The sequence below is a fragment of the Emys orbicularis genome, chromosome 7 (assembly GCF_028017835.1).
Source record: "Emys orbicularis isolate rEmyOrb1 chromosome 7, rEmyOrb1.hap1, whole genome shotgun sequence".
NCBI lineage: Eukaryota > Metazoa > Chordata > Testudines > Emydidae > Emys > Emys orbicularis.
In genome coordinates, this window is record NC_088689.1 from 44,385,430 (window position 1) to 44,400,887 (window position 15,458).

The 15,458-nt window shown below is 45.9% G+C and overlaps 1 protein-coding gene across 1 annotated transcript in view; it reads right to left on the reverse strand.

The window, feature by feature from the left end:
• Positions 1 to 15,458, reverse strand: part of COL13A1 (collagen type XIII alpha 1 chain) — a 159,284-nt gene that overhangs the window by 88,780 nt on the left and 55,046 nt on the right. The window contains exons 5-7 of the mRNA XM_065408179.1: positions 12,529 to 12,564; positions 9,254 to 9,280; positions 4,133 to 4,183 (exon numbers count right to left, since the gene is read on the reverse strand). Coding sequence (XP_065264251.1) covers positions 4,133 to 4,183; positions 9,254 to 9,280; positions 12,529 to 12,564 — 114 coding nt within the window. The remainder of the gene's footprint in view (positions 1 to 4,132; positions 4,184 to 9,253; positions 9,281 to 12,528; positions 12,565 to 15,458) is intronic.

Consider the following 15,458-nt stretch of genomic DNA (forward strand, 5'->3'; position numbering starts at 1 on the left):
GAGAGGCACCTCTCCCCGCCATGGATGCTCCGAGGCTGGGGCTGCAGGATAGGCGCCTCTGGCCCAGCTCTCAGCCCCCGCAGGTCCGGGCCAGGGCTGGGTTGAGGGAGGGGTGCCCCTGATGGGTTTGGGTTGAGCCACCCGGGTCCGGGCCAAGCGGGCCGGGCCACCCGGGTTCGGGTCCAAGCCGGACTGCCATGGTTAGGTCTGAGCCGGGCCGGGCCGGGCCGGGCCGCCCCATGGCTGGGCTGCACTGCCCTGCGCCACCGTGGCCACAGCTGGGGCTGGGCTGCACCGCGCCACCCCGGCTGGGTTCAGGCTGGGGTAGGGGTGCCCCAGCCGTGGCAGGTCCGGGATGCAGCATAGTTGGGGTCCGGGGGCCGCCCCGGCCATGGCAGGTTGGGGGCCGGGCTAGGTTGTGGCCGAGGCAAGGGCGCCCCTTCCCCAGCCCTGGCAGATCCGTGGGTGGGTTCCCTGAGCGCCTGCACAGTGCTAAATAGGCTGCTGCACGGCCGCGCAGCTTACAGGGAACTTAGGTCACGGTATTCCCACCCTTACTTACGCACTGCCTTCAGAGCTGGGTGGCTGTAGAGTGGCGGCTGTTGGCCGGGTGCCCAGCTCTGAAGGCAGTGCCCTGCCAGCAGCAGTGCAGAAGTAAGGGTGGCAATACCATACCATGCCATCCTTACTTCTGCGTTGCTGTTGGTGGTGGCTTTCCCCCCGTCAGCAACCGCCGCTTTCCAGCTGCCCTGTTCTGAAGGCAGCACCGCTGCCAGCAGCCGTGCAGAAGTAAGGGTAGCAGCACTGCAACCCCCGCTACAATAACCTTGTGCCCCCCTCCCTGCAACTCCTTTTTGGGTTAGGACCCCGACAATTACAACACTGTGAAGTTTCAGTTTTAAACAGCTGAAATCCTGAAGTTTGCAATTTTTAAAATCCTATGACCGTGAAATTGACCAAAATGGACTATGACTTTGGTAGAGGCCTACTTATTGCTGCTAATAGCAGCCTAGCAGGAACATCTTGGCTGAAACAACTTCTGCAGTTTAGCACCAGACCCTAAAAGGCTATCTGCCATTCAGAAAACTGCAGCCGTCAAAATAAAAGTTAGTCTTCTGAAAAGCCCAAGAATCTGCATTTGTTTCCTGGTTTGGTTTTGTCATTTATCAAACTCACAGTGGCGGACAGGTGGCACTGGGAGCAGACTAAGCTGTTTCTTATTAGGAGCACTTACCATGGGACTTATGGAAGGATAATTGGAAAGCCAGATGTAGCCGACTGTCCAGGCTGCTGAGGTCTCTTTCTCTTGACCTCAACCAATTAGCTGTGAAACAAGGGCATATGTCCTCCATCCTCTCTCTAGGTCAAGGATGCTACTCCTCACAAAGCTAATCAAAAAAGGAAGTTACCGGGGCAGGTGGGCGGCAAGGGGGATTGAATCTTTTTCTGTCACACTGCAGTGGAAATAGGGTGACCAGATCACCCAAGTCAAATATCGGGACGTGGGGGGGGGAGGCAAAAAAAACCCCACCCTTCCTCCACAAGCGCTGGAGGGAGGCCCGGGAGACGCAGGGGGAGCACGGGGCCAGGCTGAGTGAGAGTCCGGCCTGGCCCCGAGTGCAGGCAGGACTCAGTCGGGCGGTAGGGAGAGTAGGGGGGCGGCCCGTGGGGCCAGGCGGCGGCTGTTCTCCCCTTCCGGGCAGCGGGACTCGGGAGCAGCCGCTGCTGCAGCTCCCACTGCCGCGGGGGGATGGCCAAGCTCGGCGGCTGTGGCTCTGGCGCCCGGGCCCGAACCCCCCGAGCCCGGGCCTGCTGCGGGGACCCTGGCTGCCCAGCTGGTGCAATCCCACGGCGGCCCTGGAGTGGGGGCAGCAGGCTCCAGCCCCCCCGTCCCGCTCGGGTCCCGCAGGGGAATGAACGGGGCTGGGCTGCCGATGCCGCCGCCGCGGGATTGCACCAGCTGGGCAGCAGCCCAGACGCGACTGGCCAGGGGCTGGGCGCAGCGTGCGCGCTGCTGGGTCCCCACAGCAGGCCCAGGCTCGGGGGGTTCGGGCCCGGGCGCCAGAGCCGCAGCTGCCGAGCTTGGCCATCGGCCGCTTCCTCCCCCAGTGGCAGTGGGAGCTGCAGCAGCGGCTGCTCTCGAGTCCCGCTGCCCAGGGGGGGAGAACAGCCGCCGCCTGGCCCCGCGGGCCGCCCCCCTACTCTCCCTACCGCCCGACTGAGTCCTGCCTGCTCGGGGCCAGGACGGACTCTCACTCACCCCGGCCCCATGCTCCCCCTGGGTCTCCGGGGCCTCCCTCCGCAAGCACCGGAGGGAGGAGGAATGGTGAGCCTGGGGAAGAGGCGGGGATTCGGGGAGGGAGCCAATGGGGGGAGGAGGGGGCGGAGTCGGGGCGGGGGGGGGGGCGCGAGCACTTCCAGGCTCCGGAGCATTTCCTTGTTTGTCCAGTGTCCCGACCGCACATCGGTCGGGACGCGGGACAAACAAGGAAATATCGGAACAGTCCCGATAAAATCAGGATGTCTGGTCACCCTAAGTGGAAATCAATGGTATCTCAGAATGGATGGAACTGAGAGAGAGTGAAAATGTTTGCCTGAAAGACAGTGGTAATAACCTATTTGGGCAATAAGCTGTAAAGATGTGAAAACCTGGGCTAATATTTGTCACATAGAATATCAGGGTTGGAAGGGACCTCAGGAGGTCATCTAGACCACCCCCCTGCTCAAAGCAGGGCCAATCCCCAAATGGCCCCCTCAAGGATTGAATTTACAATGCTGGATTTAGCAAGCCAATGCTCAGACCAGTGAGCTATCCCTCCCCTCACCAAGTACTGATTTTGCCTCAGATCCTTAAGTGGCCCCCTCAAGGATTGAGCTCACAACCCTGGGTTTAGCAGGCCAATGCTCAAACCACTGAGCTATCCCTACCTAATACACATTGTCTAAACTCATTGTCTCCTTATGGAACTTAAATTTATATTTAATTTCATTCTGTAAGAAAGGTACCTTTCTAAAGTGCCACTGGAGGGGCAGCCATGTTTAGGTCCTGAAGGATGGGAAGAAATGTGCTTCTTCCATGGCATGAAGTTAGATCAAAGAACTCCAGCAAAGTTAATACCATTAATACAAATCTAAACTCTAGTCAATAACCACTGGAAATGTACTGGAAAACTGGAGTTTCTATAGCGATACAAAGACCTAACAGAAATTTGGACAACACTGTGCATTTACTGTGTTAGGGAAAGCTAGAAATATGAACTTCAATTCAAGGAGGACCTAGAATTTGGGATGCATGAAAACTCTAAGCCTGTATTCTTTCTAGGGCACTAAGGCTTCAGTTCTCTTAGGAGCTTCATGTGGGTGGATCTCTGCACCTGCGTGGAACTCCTTGCAGGATCAGGGCCTAATACTGTACTTCTCCAGCCCAGCATACCTCTCTAAGTGCCTCTTCTCTGCTCCCTAATTAAAACAAGCCTTTATTAAAACAAGCCATCAAGATAGCAGCAGAGGAAGGGTTCACTGAACTCTTCAGAGAGAAACCTCAGCTCTCTGTTAATTGACAGTACCATGCTTGTCATTGATGAACCTGGCTGAGTAACAAAAACTTTGGGTCTTAGGATAAGAAATTGAATTTTTCAAGCAAGTTCCCAAATTACCCATTTTTGTTATCTCCAGCAGCCATTTGCCCAGCCTTAATCCCAGACATGTTGCACTGTAAAGATGGAGCAATGTCATCTGCCAACTAGACTAATTGCAAAGAGCACTCAGCCAAAGAAGACATGCTTCGCCCAAAGCGAAGGGCGTACTCACAGCAAGGCATCAGCGCTGCTGCCAAGAGGTGGAACTATTTCTCTTCCTTTTTAACACAGGAGAAAAAACCACTGGAAAAACCTATATGGTTTCCTTGCTAAGGACTAGGTGCTCACTAATTCTAGCAATATGGGCTGTAATTTAATTATATATAGTAAATAATATTTGTATAAAAACAAGACTGGCCAAAAAGTAAAACCACATCAGATAGTGTTATTGCTCCTCTGGAAATGCTGCTGCTGACTTGGTACCCCTCCTTAGTCTTTTTTCAGTAGCTCACCCACAGCCTGCATCACACAAAAATAGAGAGAAATACACTTACGGGAGGGCCTCGGGGACCGATGATGGACATGCCTGCTTCTCCAGGGGTTCCCTGCAGAGAGAGACAGAGACAGAAAAGGTGTGAGAAAAGGAATATTAAAAAGGAAAAAACTGGAAGGCAAGGAAGCAGAAGAAGGAAAGAGAAAGAGGAAGAGAGAGATGTGAAAGCGTCAGTGAGAAGACAAAAGAGAGCAAAAAGTGAGATGAAGAAAAGAACAAGGGTGGATAGTGAATCAGTAGAGGAGAGAGAGGTGATTGCATGAGATAATGAGGAGGAGGAAGAAAGACAGTTAAGGAAAAGAGATCAAAATAATCAATATTCACATTCTCTATAGAGACCATGATTAAATTGTGATTGATTAGAGCCCTTCCCACCTGAGATAAAAACGCTCCTTGGCCTTTCTTGCTCATGAGAGGAGGCCATTTTGAAGTGTCCCATCCCCCTTAAGAGATGGTACCACTATGAGTCCCTTTGGTGAGGAACATGAGATCTCATCTCATGCCTGCATACTCCCCATGCCCTGAGAGCACACATTTGCCTCCCCTCTATTTGATCACTCTTGTTCGGCCTGAAGCTTCACCTGCCCTAGTCTAGGGATTGAATAATGCAGAGAGGCATAGCTAGGAGTAAAGCTGTGCTGTATAAGGGGAAAATGAGATGTTCAGCAAGGAAAATTATAGACACATAAAATACCTTTTGGATCAAATGCAACACAGAGGCCCTGACCTCTTGTGATTATTAAAGATCCTGTGACACTTTTAGTAAGTGCTGTTACTCTCAAGCCCTGGGTAAACTCTAATTCAGGTCATGACATTTTGCCCCCCTAAATTTCCTTTGTGAAATTGAATTGATGATAGTGATGTTCATTTCCTTTTCCAGTCTATTGCTGTGTGCTTTTTAAACAGATTTCACATCTCACCCCAGATGCATCTGCATTTCAATGGCAGCTCTATACCCAAAATGTACACACTTTATCAAGTTTATGAAGCGGTCAGGGTGCCTTTGGAGTGAAAGGTTCAATGTAACAGTAAGACATACGATCACTATTAGAGTGGAATAGTCTCCTGAGGTCAGTTGTGAAAGTACTATCACTGGAGATATTAAACTACTGGCTGGTTAACCCAGCTCTGAATATACAAGGGAGACCACATTGTATATCACAGGGTAGGACAAGGAGAGCGAGACAGATTGCATAAACCGCAAGGTCTTTTTCAACTCTAGTACTTATGATTTTATGACTGGATCAAATGAGATTTAGTGATCAGATTGGAATTTGAAAGTTTAGGTCTAAAGTAAACTAAATAAATCCATGTGGAAGCAGCTTAATGTACTGTATCCAGAAATAAGTGGCTTGGCCAAACCTGTTTCGAAAATAAGTAGGGACTGACATGGAGACAAAATGTTCTTATGACTTAATCATGTATTGTATGCAATGATAGACATTTATGGTACGTCTATACTGAGCTAAGAGACCCGAGGCACAACTGCAGCTGGCCTGAGTCAGCTGACTTGGGCTCACAGGGCTTGGGCTGGGGGGTTATAAAACTGCAGTGTAGACCTTTGGGTTCAGGCTGAAACACTGCCATAGGGACAGTTCTGCCAGCCAAAAACCACTGGAGTGCAGTGTAATCTGGCCATGCCCCTTCCCAGTGCCCTGGGTTCACCCCAGTAAATATCTTTACCATTCCTTCTCTCTGGTCACTCACTGCAGAGGAGGGATGTGCTGCTATGGAAACTTTTCCACTGCACAAGACACCTTCTGTGTTCAAATGCAGGGATAGGCCTAAGCGTCAATGGCCTCATCCAGATTTAAGTATCAGCTTTCCCTGTGTTGAGATGTTCTGATCTGAGGTTCTACTTTGGTAGATTAATAGTGTTAAAGAGCGACATTAATTACTGAAGAAAGACTAGCATACTTAGTACATGGCTCTAAAGAAGTTACTTTCTCTTTAAAGGGAGTAAACTTTATTCACTGGACTTGGAAACAGGATTTTAAGTCACAGAAAGACAAGTGTTCAGAGAGAAGAATGATCTGGCTGCAAAAAGGAGGGACAGCCTCTCAGTTTTCCTCAGTTAAAAGTGAAAGAAGAGTAGCAGTGATTTGGGGAAGAATGTTCTAACTACCTAAAGAAAAGAAGAGAGAAACTGAGTGAAGAAAGCAAAAGTAAAAATGGGGAACTTTGGGCAACTTAGAGGCAGCTGTGACCTGCCATGACCTGGGGAGTGGAAAAGTCCTGTTTGTAGCTATTTATAAAAGGCATTCATTTTGGATTAAGAAAAAAACAGTAAAGTTCTTCCCGGAAAAATAGAAGCCGTCAAAGATTCACGGCAAACCCAGGTCATATGACTGGCAGACTATCTCAATGTGTTTTATAATACACAATACATGACTGATAGTCACAGATGATAGATTTCAAGGTCAGAAGTGACCATTATGATCATCTAGTCTGACCTCCTGCATAACACAGCCGATCAAACTTTCCCCAAAATACTTACTAGAGCAGATCTTTCAGAAAAATATCCAATCTTGATTTACCCGGAGTTGGGGAATCCACCACGACCCTGGGTTAGTTGTTTCAATGGTTAATTACTCTCATTGATTAAATGTACCCCTTATTTCCAGTCTAAATTTGTCTAGCTTCAACACTGGATCACGTTATATCTTTCCCTACTAGACTGAAGATCCATTATTAACTATTTGTTCCTCGTGTAGGTACATTTAGACTGCAATCAAATCACCCCTTAACCTTCTCTTTTTTAAGCTTAATAGTCGAGCTCCTTAAGTCTATTGCTATAAGGCAGGTTTTCTAATCCTTTAATCATTCTCATGGCTCAGCTCTGAACCCTTTCCAAGTTATCAACATCCTTCTTGAATTGTGGACACCAGAACTGGATACAATATTCCAGTTACGGCTGCACTAATGCCAAATGCAGAGGTAAAATAATCTTTTTACTCCTACTTGAGATTCACCTGTATATGCATCCCAGGATTTTCATTAGCCGTTTTGGCCACAGCATCACACTGGGAGTTCATGTTCAGCTGATCACCACAACCTCCAAATCTTTTTCAGAGTCACTGCTTCCAAAATTCCCCATTATGTAAGTACGGCCAAAATGGGTACTGTTTTCTTGTGCCCAGTTTACCAGGCAATCCAGATTGCTCTGTATTGGTGACCTGTCCTCTTTGTTATTTACCACTCCCCCAATTTTTGTATCATCTGCAAAATTTATCAGTGATGATTTGATATTTCTTCCAGGTAATTAATAAAAATGTTAAATAGCATTGTGCCAAGAACTGATCCCTGCAGGACCCCACTAGAAATATATCCATTCAGTGATGATTTCCTATTTACAATTACATTTTGAGACCTACCACTTAGACAACTTTTAATCCACTCAATGAGTGCTATGTTAATTTTATATTGCTCTAGTTTTTTAATCAAAATGTCATGTGGTACCAAGTGAAATGTCTTACAGAAGTTTAAGTATATTATGTCAACTCTATTACCTTTAACAGCCAACTTGTTATCGCACCAAAAAAGATATCAAATTAGCTTGACAGGATCTATTTTCCATAAAGTCGATTGTCATTAATTATATTACCCTTGCTTAATTCTTTATTAATCAAATCCCATATCTGCTGCTCCATTATCTTGCCCAGGACTGATGTGAGATTGACAGGCCTATAATTACCTAGGTTATCCCGTTTACGCTTGTTAAATATTGGCACAACATTAGCTTTCTTCCACTCTTCTGCAACAGCACCCCCATCTTCTAAGACTTATTGAAAAATCAATATTAATGGTCCAGTGATCTCCTCAGCCAGCTCTTTTAAAACTCTTGGATGCAACTTATCTGGACCTGCTGATTTTAAAATGTTCATCTTTAGTAGCTGCTGTTTAACTTCCTCTTGAGATACTAGTGGAATGGAAAGAGTGTTATTATGTGATACAACTACATCATCTGCCAAGGGGGCTTTGGCATCTTGGATGATTTGATAGTGCTGATTGGCTACCAGGAGGATCCAAACAGGGGACAAGAGGGAGTGACCTGAAGAAGAAAAGGAAGGAGAAGAAGAACAACCAGGTTTTCATCCTGCCTTGCCCTTTCTTCCTATGGTATGTCACTGTTTTGCTCCCTATCTTTTTCACCGAGGTCTGAACAGGTTTGCCAATACCATACTCTTTACAGATGTTTCCTCAAACAATGGGGTGAACATCTAGACATTTCCTAATTTCTGCACATTTTGCTGTTCATTTTCCAATTAATTAGATGCTGCCTGAATCGATCCAAGGCACTTCTGTCCCTCTCCTATCTTTCCCTTTTAAGTGTATGATGTAGTGGCATCTGAAGACATAAAGTGTTGACTGACATTGAATATTTCATGACATTTGTGTCACCAATGTGACATATTAGTGGCTTTGTAAACTACCAGCTCTATGTAGGGACAAAAAACTCATTCAATACTTTTCAAATAGTTTAGGCAACCTCTCAGAGAGACAGGAAGTACTGCAGGGTCTTTTTTCTTTAAATGGAGAAGATATGATTGAAGTAAAAAAGTGTATGTGTGTGGGGTCATGGCCATATCTTTCCTGTTTCCCGCCGTGTTTTTTCACTATGCGACTAACCCTGGAATGGAGGTGATGAGCCATGGTCTGTGACCAGAGGAATGGTGAATAGGAGAAGCCCAGCACATAGGAACTGGATGGGCCATTAGGACATAGCTGTTATATCTTATCACATTTGCATATGCACATTTCCTGGACTTACCAGGCACAGCTGTCAGCAGTGAAGAAGCTAATGGTTAAAAAACCACAAAGGCCCAGCTGGAAATATTGAGTGTGCCCATCCACCTCTGGAAGTCAGCCCTTACAATGTTAGTAAATTATAGTAAACAAAAAATTCAACATCCTCAGATGCTGTGTGGGCTGGAAGGAATTCAAGAGATGAGCTCACATTGTGAGAGGAGAGGGGTGGGGCAGTTCAGATCCATGTGTGGTTTAAACACACGGAGGGCTTTAAAGGCACAGCTCTTCAATTGTTGTGATTTGAAGTGAAGGGATTTCAGGCGGCTGAGAGAGGTCAGGGTATGACATGATGAGCTGGAAAGAGCTGACTCACCTTCTCTCCGGGTTGCCCCTTTAGTCCCTGGGTCAATTACACCAGTTGCAGCCGCATGCAAAAGGGTGAAGGGGAGAGAGAAAGAGACACAAACACAGGAATCAGTGTTAATGGCACACTAAACCCAAACACAAAACAACACAACAAAAAACAGGTCACAGACACTGATGCATGCTCTGTTTAAGGTTCACACACAAGCACAATGACCTTTGCTTTTCCCCCTTCCACTGCCATCAAGATCAGCTGTCCTGGCAATGTCTCAGAGGAAGGGCAGCTGAGAGAGGTGGCAGCTGAAATTGGGTTTTCAGCCAGCGTGAGAAAATCAATTCTTGATTTTAACAAGTGGTGGTGGTGGTGGTGGTGGGGAAACTGAAGCTGTGTGTTAGTGATAAGCTCGCCATAGTTAGCAAGGCTGGCTCAGAGTTCAGAGACATCAGCTCACAAGTAAGTGAGGCAGCAGCAACAGACCTGACAAGGAACCTTGGCACAGCCGCCACCAGGGATGATAGTCCTCGGGTGGGATTAGCCATGGTGGTCAGAACAGTAGCTGAAGATGGACTTGGCTAACAGTCAGTCCACACTGGCCAAGTGGCAGGAGTTCCTGGCCAGCCTTTCAATGTGTGAGACAGGAGGGTCATTGAGGCAAGGCAGAGGAGGATAAACGGATGAATGTACTGGGAAGAAGGTATCTGACTGAATGGGAGGGTGGGGCATGGGAAATATATTTAATTGAAAGTCTTCATTACTGAAACAGTAGTAAAATATTGATTTTTTCTCTTCTTTCTCTTCTGCCTGGCTCAAAGAGGGGGAATTAGATATAATATATGGTCTGGCTGTGTGAAATCTGTGGGGTAAATGTGCAAAATACATTTAAGTCTTACATACTGAAATATGTTTAATATATTAAGTCACTCCAGGTAGGTTAATTAAAATTAAAACAGGCCTGTTTTATGGTAGGACCTTATTCTACCACCCTTATTCACACTGAGGAGTAACCTACTACATATGGAGTCTCACTGATTTCAGTGGAACTACTTAGCCTTATACTAAGGCTTCACTTAGTATAAGAACGGTAAAGCTGAGTCTTTAATGAACAGAGTGTGTAGGCTTTAAACAGGGGCTCATCTGGAAGTGTTGTGATCTATGTTACCCACCAAAAGTCTCAGGTTTGATTACTAGCTCGTCTTTCACTACTCCGGCGGTTGGCAGGGGCTGGCATTTCTGCGGAGCCAGCTTCCTCTGCCTCTCAGAGGCCTCCTAGCAGGGTCTAAGGGCAGTTTTACTCAGTTCCCCTCTTCTAGCACATACAAATAAGCAGAAAATGAGAGACACCATATAGATTTCTGTCTGTTTTCCATCTCTGTCTAGAGCAGTGATCCTCATAAACTGTGCTACCTTGTGTTATATCCTGTTGTGTCACATTACTGAAAGCAGCAGTTACTTCCAAAGTAATGCTGTCATGGCAACACAACATCAAACCAGAAGGACATCATGAACATGTACTAGCATTGCTTGAATCACCCTGAGTCTGGCAATACAGTAATACTGAAGATCTAACCCCCTCAGGCATGCCAGGCTCCAATACCAATGAGGCATTGGGAGGAGACATTACTGGAGAGAGAAAGTTACCCAGAGGTATCGCTAAGGAAGTCCTCAACATAGTACATAAAATATAATGGAGCCATAAAACCCTCCCATACTTTGGGGGCTTGGATTAATTGGGACTCAAATCTGAATTACCCTGGCTCATGAGGTTTGTAAAAACCAAGGCACCCAGGGTTATGCCCACCCTACCTGTGGAATTCGCTGACCCTTTTTCTATATTTTTTCCATCACTGCTGATGGCAATGAGTAGCTGATTATGTCATTAATGTTTATAAATACGTTGAAGATGTAAAGAGTTATTTAATGCCAAGAGTTGTTAATTGTTAATAATATTTGTTGTATTTGTATGTAAAAAGAGAACTTCTCTTCGCTAATCAGCCTCCATAACAAACACTGTGGGCCAGTTCCTGGTGTAAATTCATATAGCTCCACTGGCTTCAATGGAATTGCACTGATTTACACCAGCTGAGGATCTGGCCCTGGATGTGTAATCTCTTATGGCATGACCACTTTAGCCACTCTATATTACAGCTGCCTGTGAAATTGCAGGCATCAAACCCAGACACATCTCACTCATCCACACACAGCCTTCCCAAAAGATGTTTAAAGATGTAAAATGTTTTGGGGGAAGATATCCAAATGGTAACTCAGGCGAGCTTAGCTGTGGCAAGCTGAACAGCTGGGAACTGGCAAGGAGTGAAGATAACACAGTTTCCATTCTCTGTCTGAAATGTGGGGTGGTCATAGGGCAGGTGCCTCAGCCAGAGAAAAGCATAAGGATTCAGGACCTATCCACAATTCAGAGTGAACTTATTGGAATGTCACCTCACCCCTGAGGCTGTTATGTTGCCCTCTTTGGAAAGACATCAACATGTATGGGGAATAAAGAGAACAACTCCAGGAAGGGGGAACACAGAACCGAAGGCAGAGCCGCACAATGCAAAGGTGTTTGGGGTGCTGATGTGATGCTATATGACACGCGCTGCCCAGCCCTTCTTCAAAGTGTCACTGTTATTTTAAATATGTACTGTATGACTAGAGGGCCAAATTAGAGCCAATGTGCTGGGCAGACATTGTACATTGTACATTCATAGGCTGAGAAAAGGCTACAAATGTTTATTTGATCTATATCATTTTTGTCAATACACAGATCCACAGGAGGAGCTTGCCTCTTCTCTACCTTCAGAGGCACATAGGCAAGTACATTGCAGGCAGCAAGAAACCATCGGCAGCCCACTGCTTGGCACCACTAGAACACATGGTTCTGCAGGGAGCATTCTCAGAATGTAGCCAAGGCCTCCTTCTCAAGAGTCCCATTTAGATTTGGTTTCTGTATGGAAATGTCTCAGGTAAGAGCCCCCTATAGACTTACCAAGGATTCATGCCTCCGTTTTCGGGGTGGAGCCTGGTTACATCACAAATCATAGAACCTGCAGCCTAGAATTTCTAAACCTGGAAGCAGATCTGAGTAGCAGTTCATTCAGCTTTATTCATGAGGGAAGCTGCTGCTTTTTCCCTTGTTGTACCCAAACCTTAAAATGGAGCATGGAGCTGGGGGAATCATTTCCCTGAAATAATGAAAGTATCACCCCAAACGACCCACAGGCATCCCAGCTTTCGGAAAAATGTGTGTCAGTCAGGTCAGGCAGATGCAAGAGGTTGTAACTCACCGGTCTTCCAGGGATTCCCATGGCGCCTTTGTCTCCCTAACAATTAATGCAAAATCAGACGGCAGTTGGAAACTGACCATAAGCAAGACTACAAAATGACACAAATTAGATGTCACATATGTGTGTATCTTTGATTATTAATTGACTGAGAGGTGTGTGTGTAGGTGCACACATGTTGACACATGATATATACATATATTTAAAGCATGTTCATATGTTTGTATGTATCTTTGAACATATGTGTAAGCATGTGGGTATGGATGTGTATGTAAGTCATCAGTATAACTCCTTGCTATATAGGCACAAGGAACCAACAAAGCACAACCATTTAGAAAGGAAAAAAAGGCAAGAGTTTGTGATCCAACTATGAATCTAATCATAATGTCAACACTTTCTATAATCCAGCTGCTGGGAAACTGCTCCCTTCAGTACCTAATTATCACAATTTTCTCTTTCTTGCCAAGGAAATCTGAATGGTAGCTATTTATTTACAGAGCTGTTACCACTTAAGATAGAACTCTCAGAGACCATGAACAGGTCCACATTTTCCAGTAGTCCAGAAAAGGGAAAGTTATACTAATGTGGATAACAAGCTAACACAGGAAATGGCGTGTCTAGCACAATGTATATTAATGGCTGTGTTCTGTGTCTCTTAACTGTAGAGAATGCTGCCCAGTGCATCTTTAGGGTGTGAAAATCATTAAGTGAGGTTGCATGAATGTGCCTGCCTAAGAATGTATGAGACGATACTTGAACTGAATAGCAAAGACACATGGACACAAAGCCATTGGCTTATTCTTAGCCATTTATATAGATTTTAGTTCTGAATCTTAAAGAATATTTTTATTATTTAACTATAGAATTAAAAAAAACTCTGTATTTTTGGTCACAAAAAGTGAATGGCTATGCAGACTTAGAGAGCAGTATGCTGATGCTGAGAGGATACAGAACTATTTATGGTGTCCATTGTTTTGTGGATTTCGCTGCACAATTTGCAAAAATGACATTGTAAAATCTCTCAGTATTGTTTCTGACCATCAATTTGGTTTTTTCCTAAGTTTCACTATGAAAAAAACCCCCAATGTTTCTGTTGTACCTTCTCATATATTTTCACCATAATACTGTTTTCTGAGAAGATTGATTTCTGCAGCACCTGACAAGAACATAGACAATGTAGGAGGCTGCCTCAAGGATGAGGGGAAAACAACCCTAACTGTGTCACCTACATGAAATCGTTGAGCCTCTTCTGTCATTATCGCTACAATCATGGCAATGAGCCAGAACCTTAGTTCGGTGTCTATTAGTGATCAATACGAGTTAGGGATACATACTGATTACACAGGTAACTCTGCTGAGGAAAATAATCTTTGATGTTGGTAAATGTTCAGAAATTCTTTTTTCCCCAGCAGTGTCTGTAATCAAATGAGAATATAAAACAATACTGATGGTCATTTTTCTACTGTGACCTGCCAATTCGCTCTACTATCCAGTGATGGAACTGCAAAAAGCTGTGTGGAGAAAAAGCAAAATGGAGAAGACTGTCTTGAAATCTGGGGAGTGGACAGATTATTTCTCGCCATTCAAGGAATGCACTTTGCTGCCACTGTTGCTCAGTAACCTTTCTTTGCTCCCTGTCTGTACATAATAATACTGTAGATTAATATTCTAAATACACTTCAATATGCACAAGATTTAAATGTAATGGAGTAAAAAGTATTTAGAGGTTTAACAACTCCATAGTTATAGACAAGTGCTATTCCCTAATCAATGGGCATTTCTTTCACATACGTGTTTTGATAAATCAAAAACCCATATCTCTGCTGCAGCAGTTATACTTCAGGTGATTTACACAAGCAGTTTGATTAAATTTACATAGATGGTATGTGATTGCAAAGTAAAAGGCGACAATATCTATTCTATTTCATCCCATTCTGGTTTTCATACTGCACCCATCAACATGCTATTTGATCTATCTCTCTCTCTATCTATCTATCTCTGTGTCTAGGTGCTGTACATGGTTTATTCAGAAAACAATGGAATTTCTCCATAAGGGACAGGAAATTCATTGCCTTGCTCTTTGATTTCTTGGCTTCTGCTTGCAGGGCCGGCTCTGGCTTTCTGGCCGCCCCAAGCAAAAAACAAAACAAAACAAAACAAAAAAACCGCGGCGGCCAGAACAGCAAAGCAAAAAAACAACAACAAACCTGCGGTGAGGCCGGAGCCAGGGTGCAGGGGGACTCCCTGCCCTGCAGATGTGCCCCGGCTAGCGGGGGGAGGGGGAGGGAGCGGGGGGAGAGAGAGAAGTGGGGCGGCCAGGGCTTCAGTGGGGCACTGCCACGCAGCCCCTCCCGCCGTGCCCCCTGCCGGGAGAGCTCCGCACCGCTCCAGTCGGCTGGGAGGGAAGGACGCGGGCTGCCGTGGCGGGCTTGCTGCAGGGCGCTCCCGTCCTCCACGCCGCTGCCCCCTACAGGGCGGCTGGAGCGGAACAACAACAACAAAAGCAGCCGTGCCGCCCTAGGATTGGGCGGAATGCCGCCTCCTACAAGCTGCCGCCCCAAGCACCAGCTTGCTCGGCTGGTGCCTGGAGCCGGCCCTGTCTGCTTGGGAGCTTGCTGCTGAGTTTTCTTGTTCTTTAATTTGGACATTGCTTTCCTCTACAGCTGAGCTTGGCAACTTGTTATGAAGATGACAAGGGTCAAACTCTCATGATCTGTAGTGGAAGGGTGTTCCAGACTTTTGGATCTGTTGTTGAGAAACTCTTTCTGGCTGTGCTGTGACTGGTATCTGACCACATAATGACTGATACTGTATAGGACAGAGCTGTGTCTGCTATTAGTCTGCACAGTGATTGGTACAGTACCTGATGTCAAATTGCCAAGTACCTCATCATGAAATGATGTATGAGTGCACTGTGTCTGGTATTTGACTAC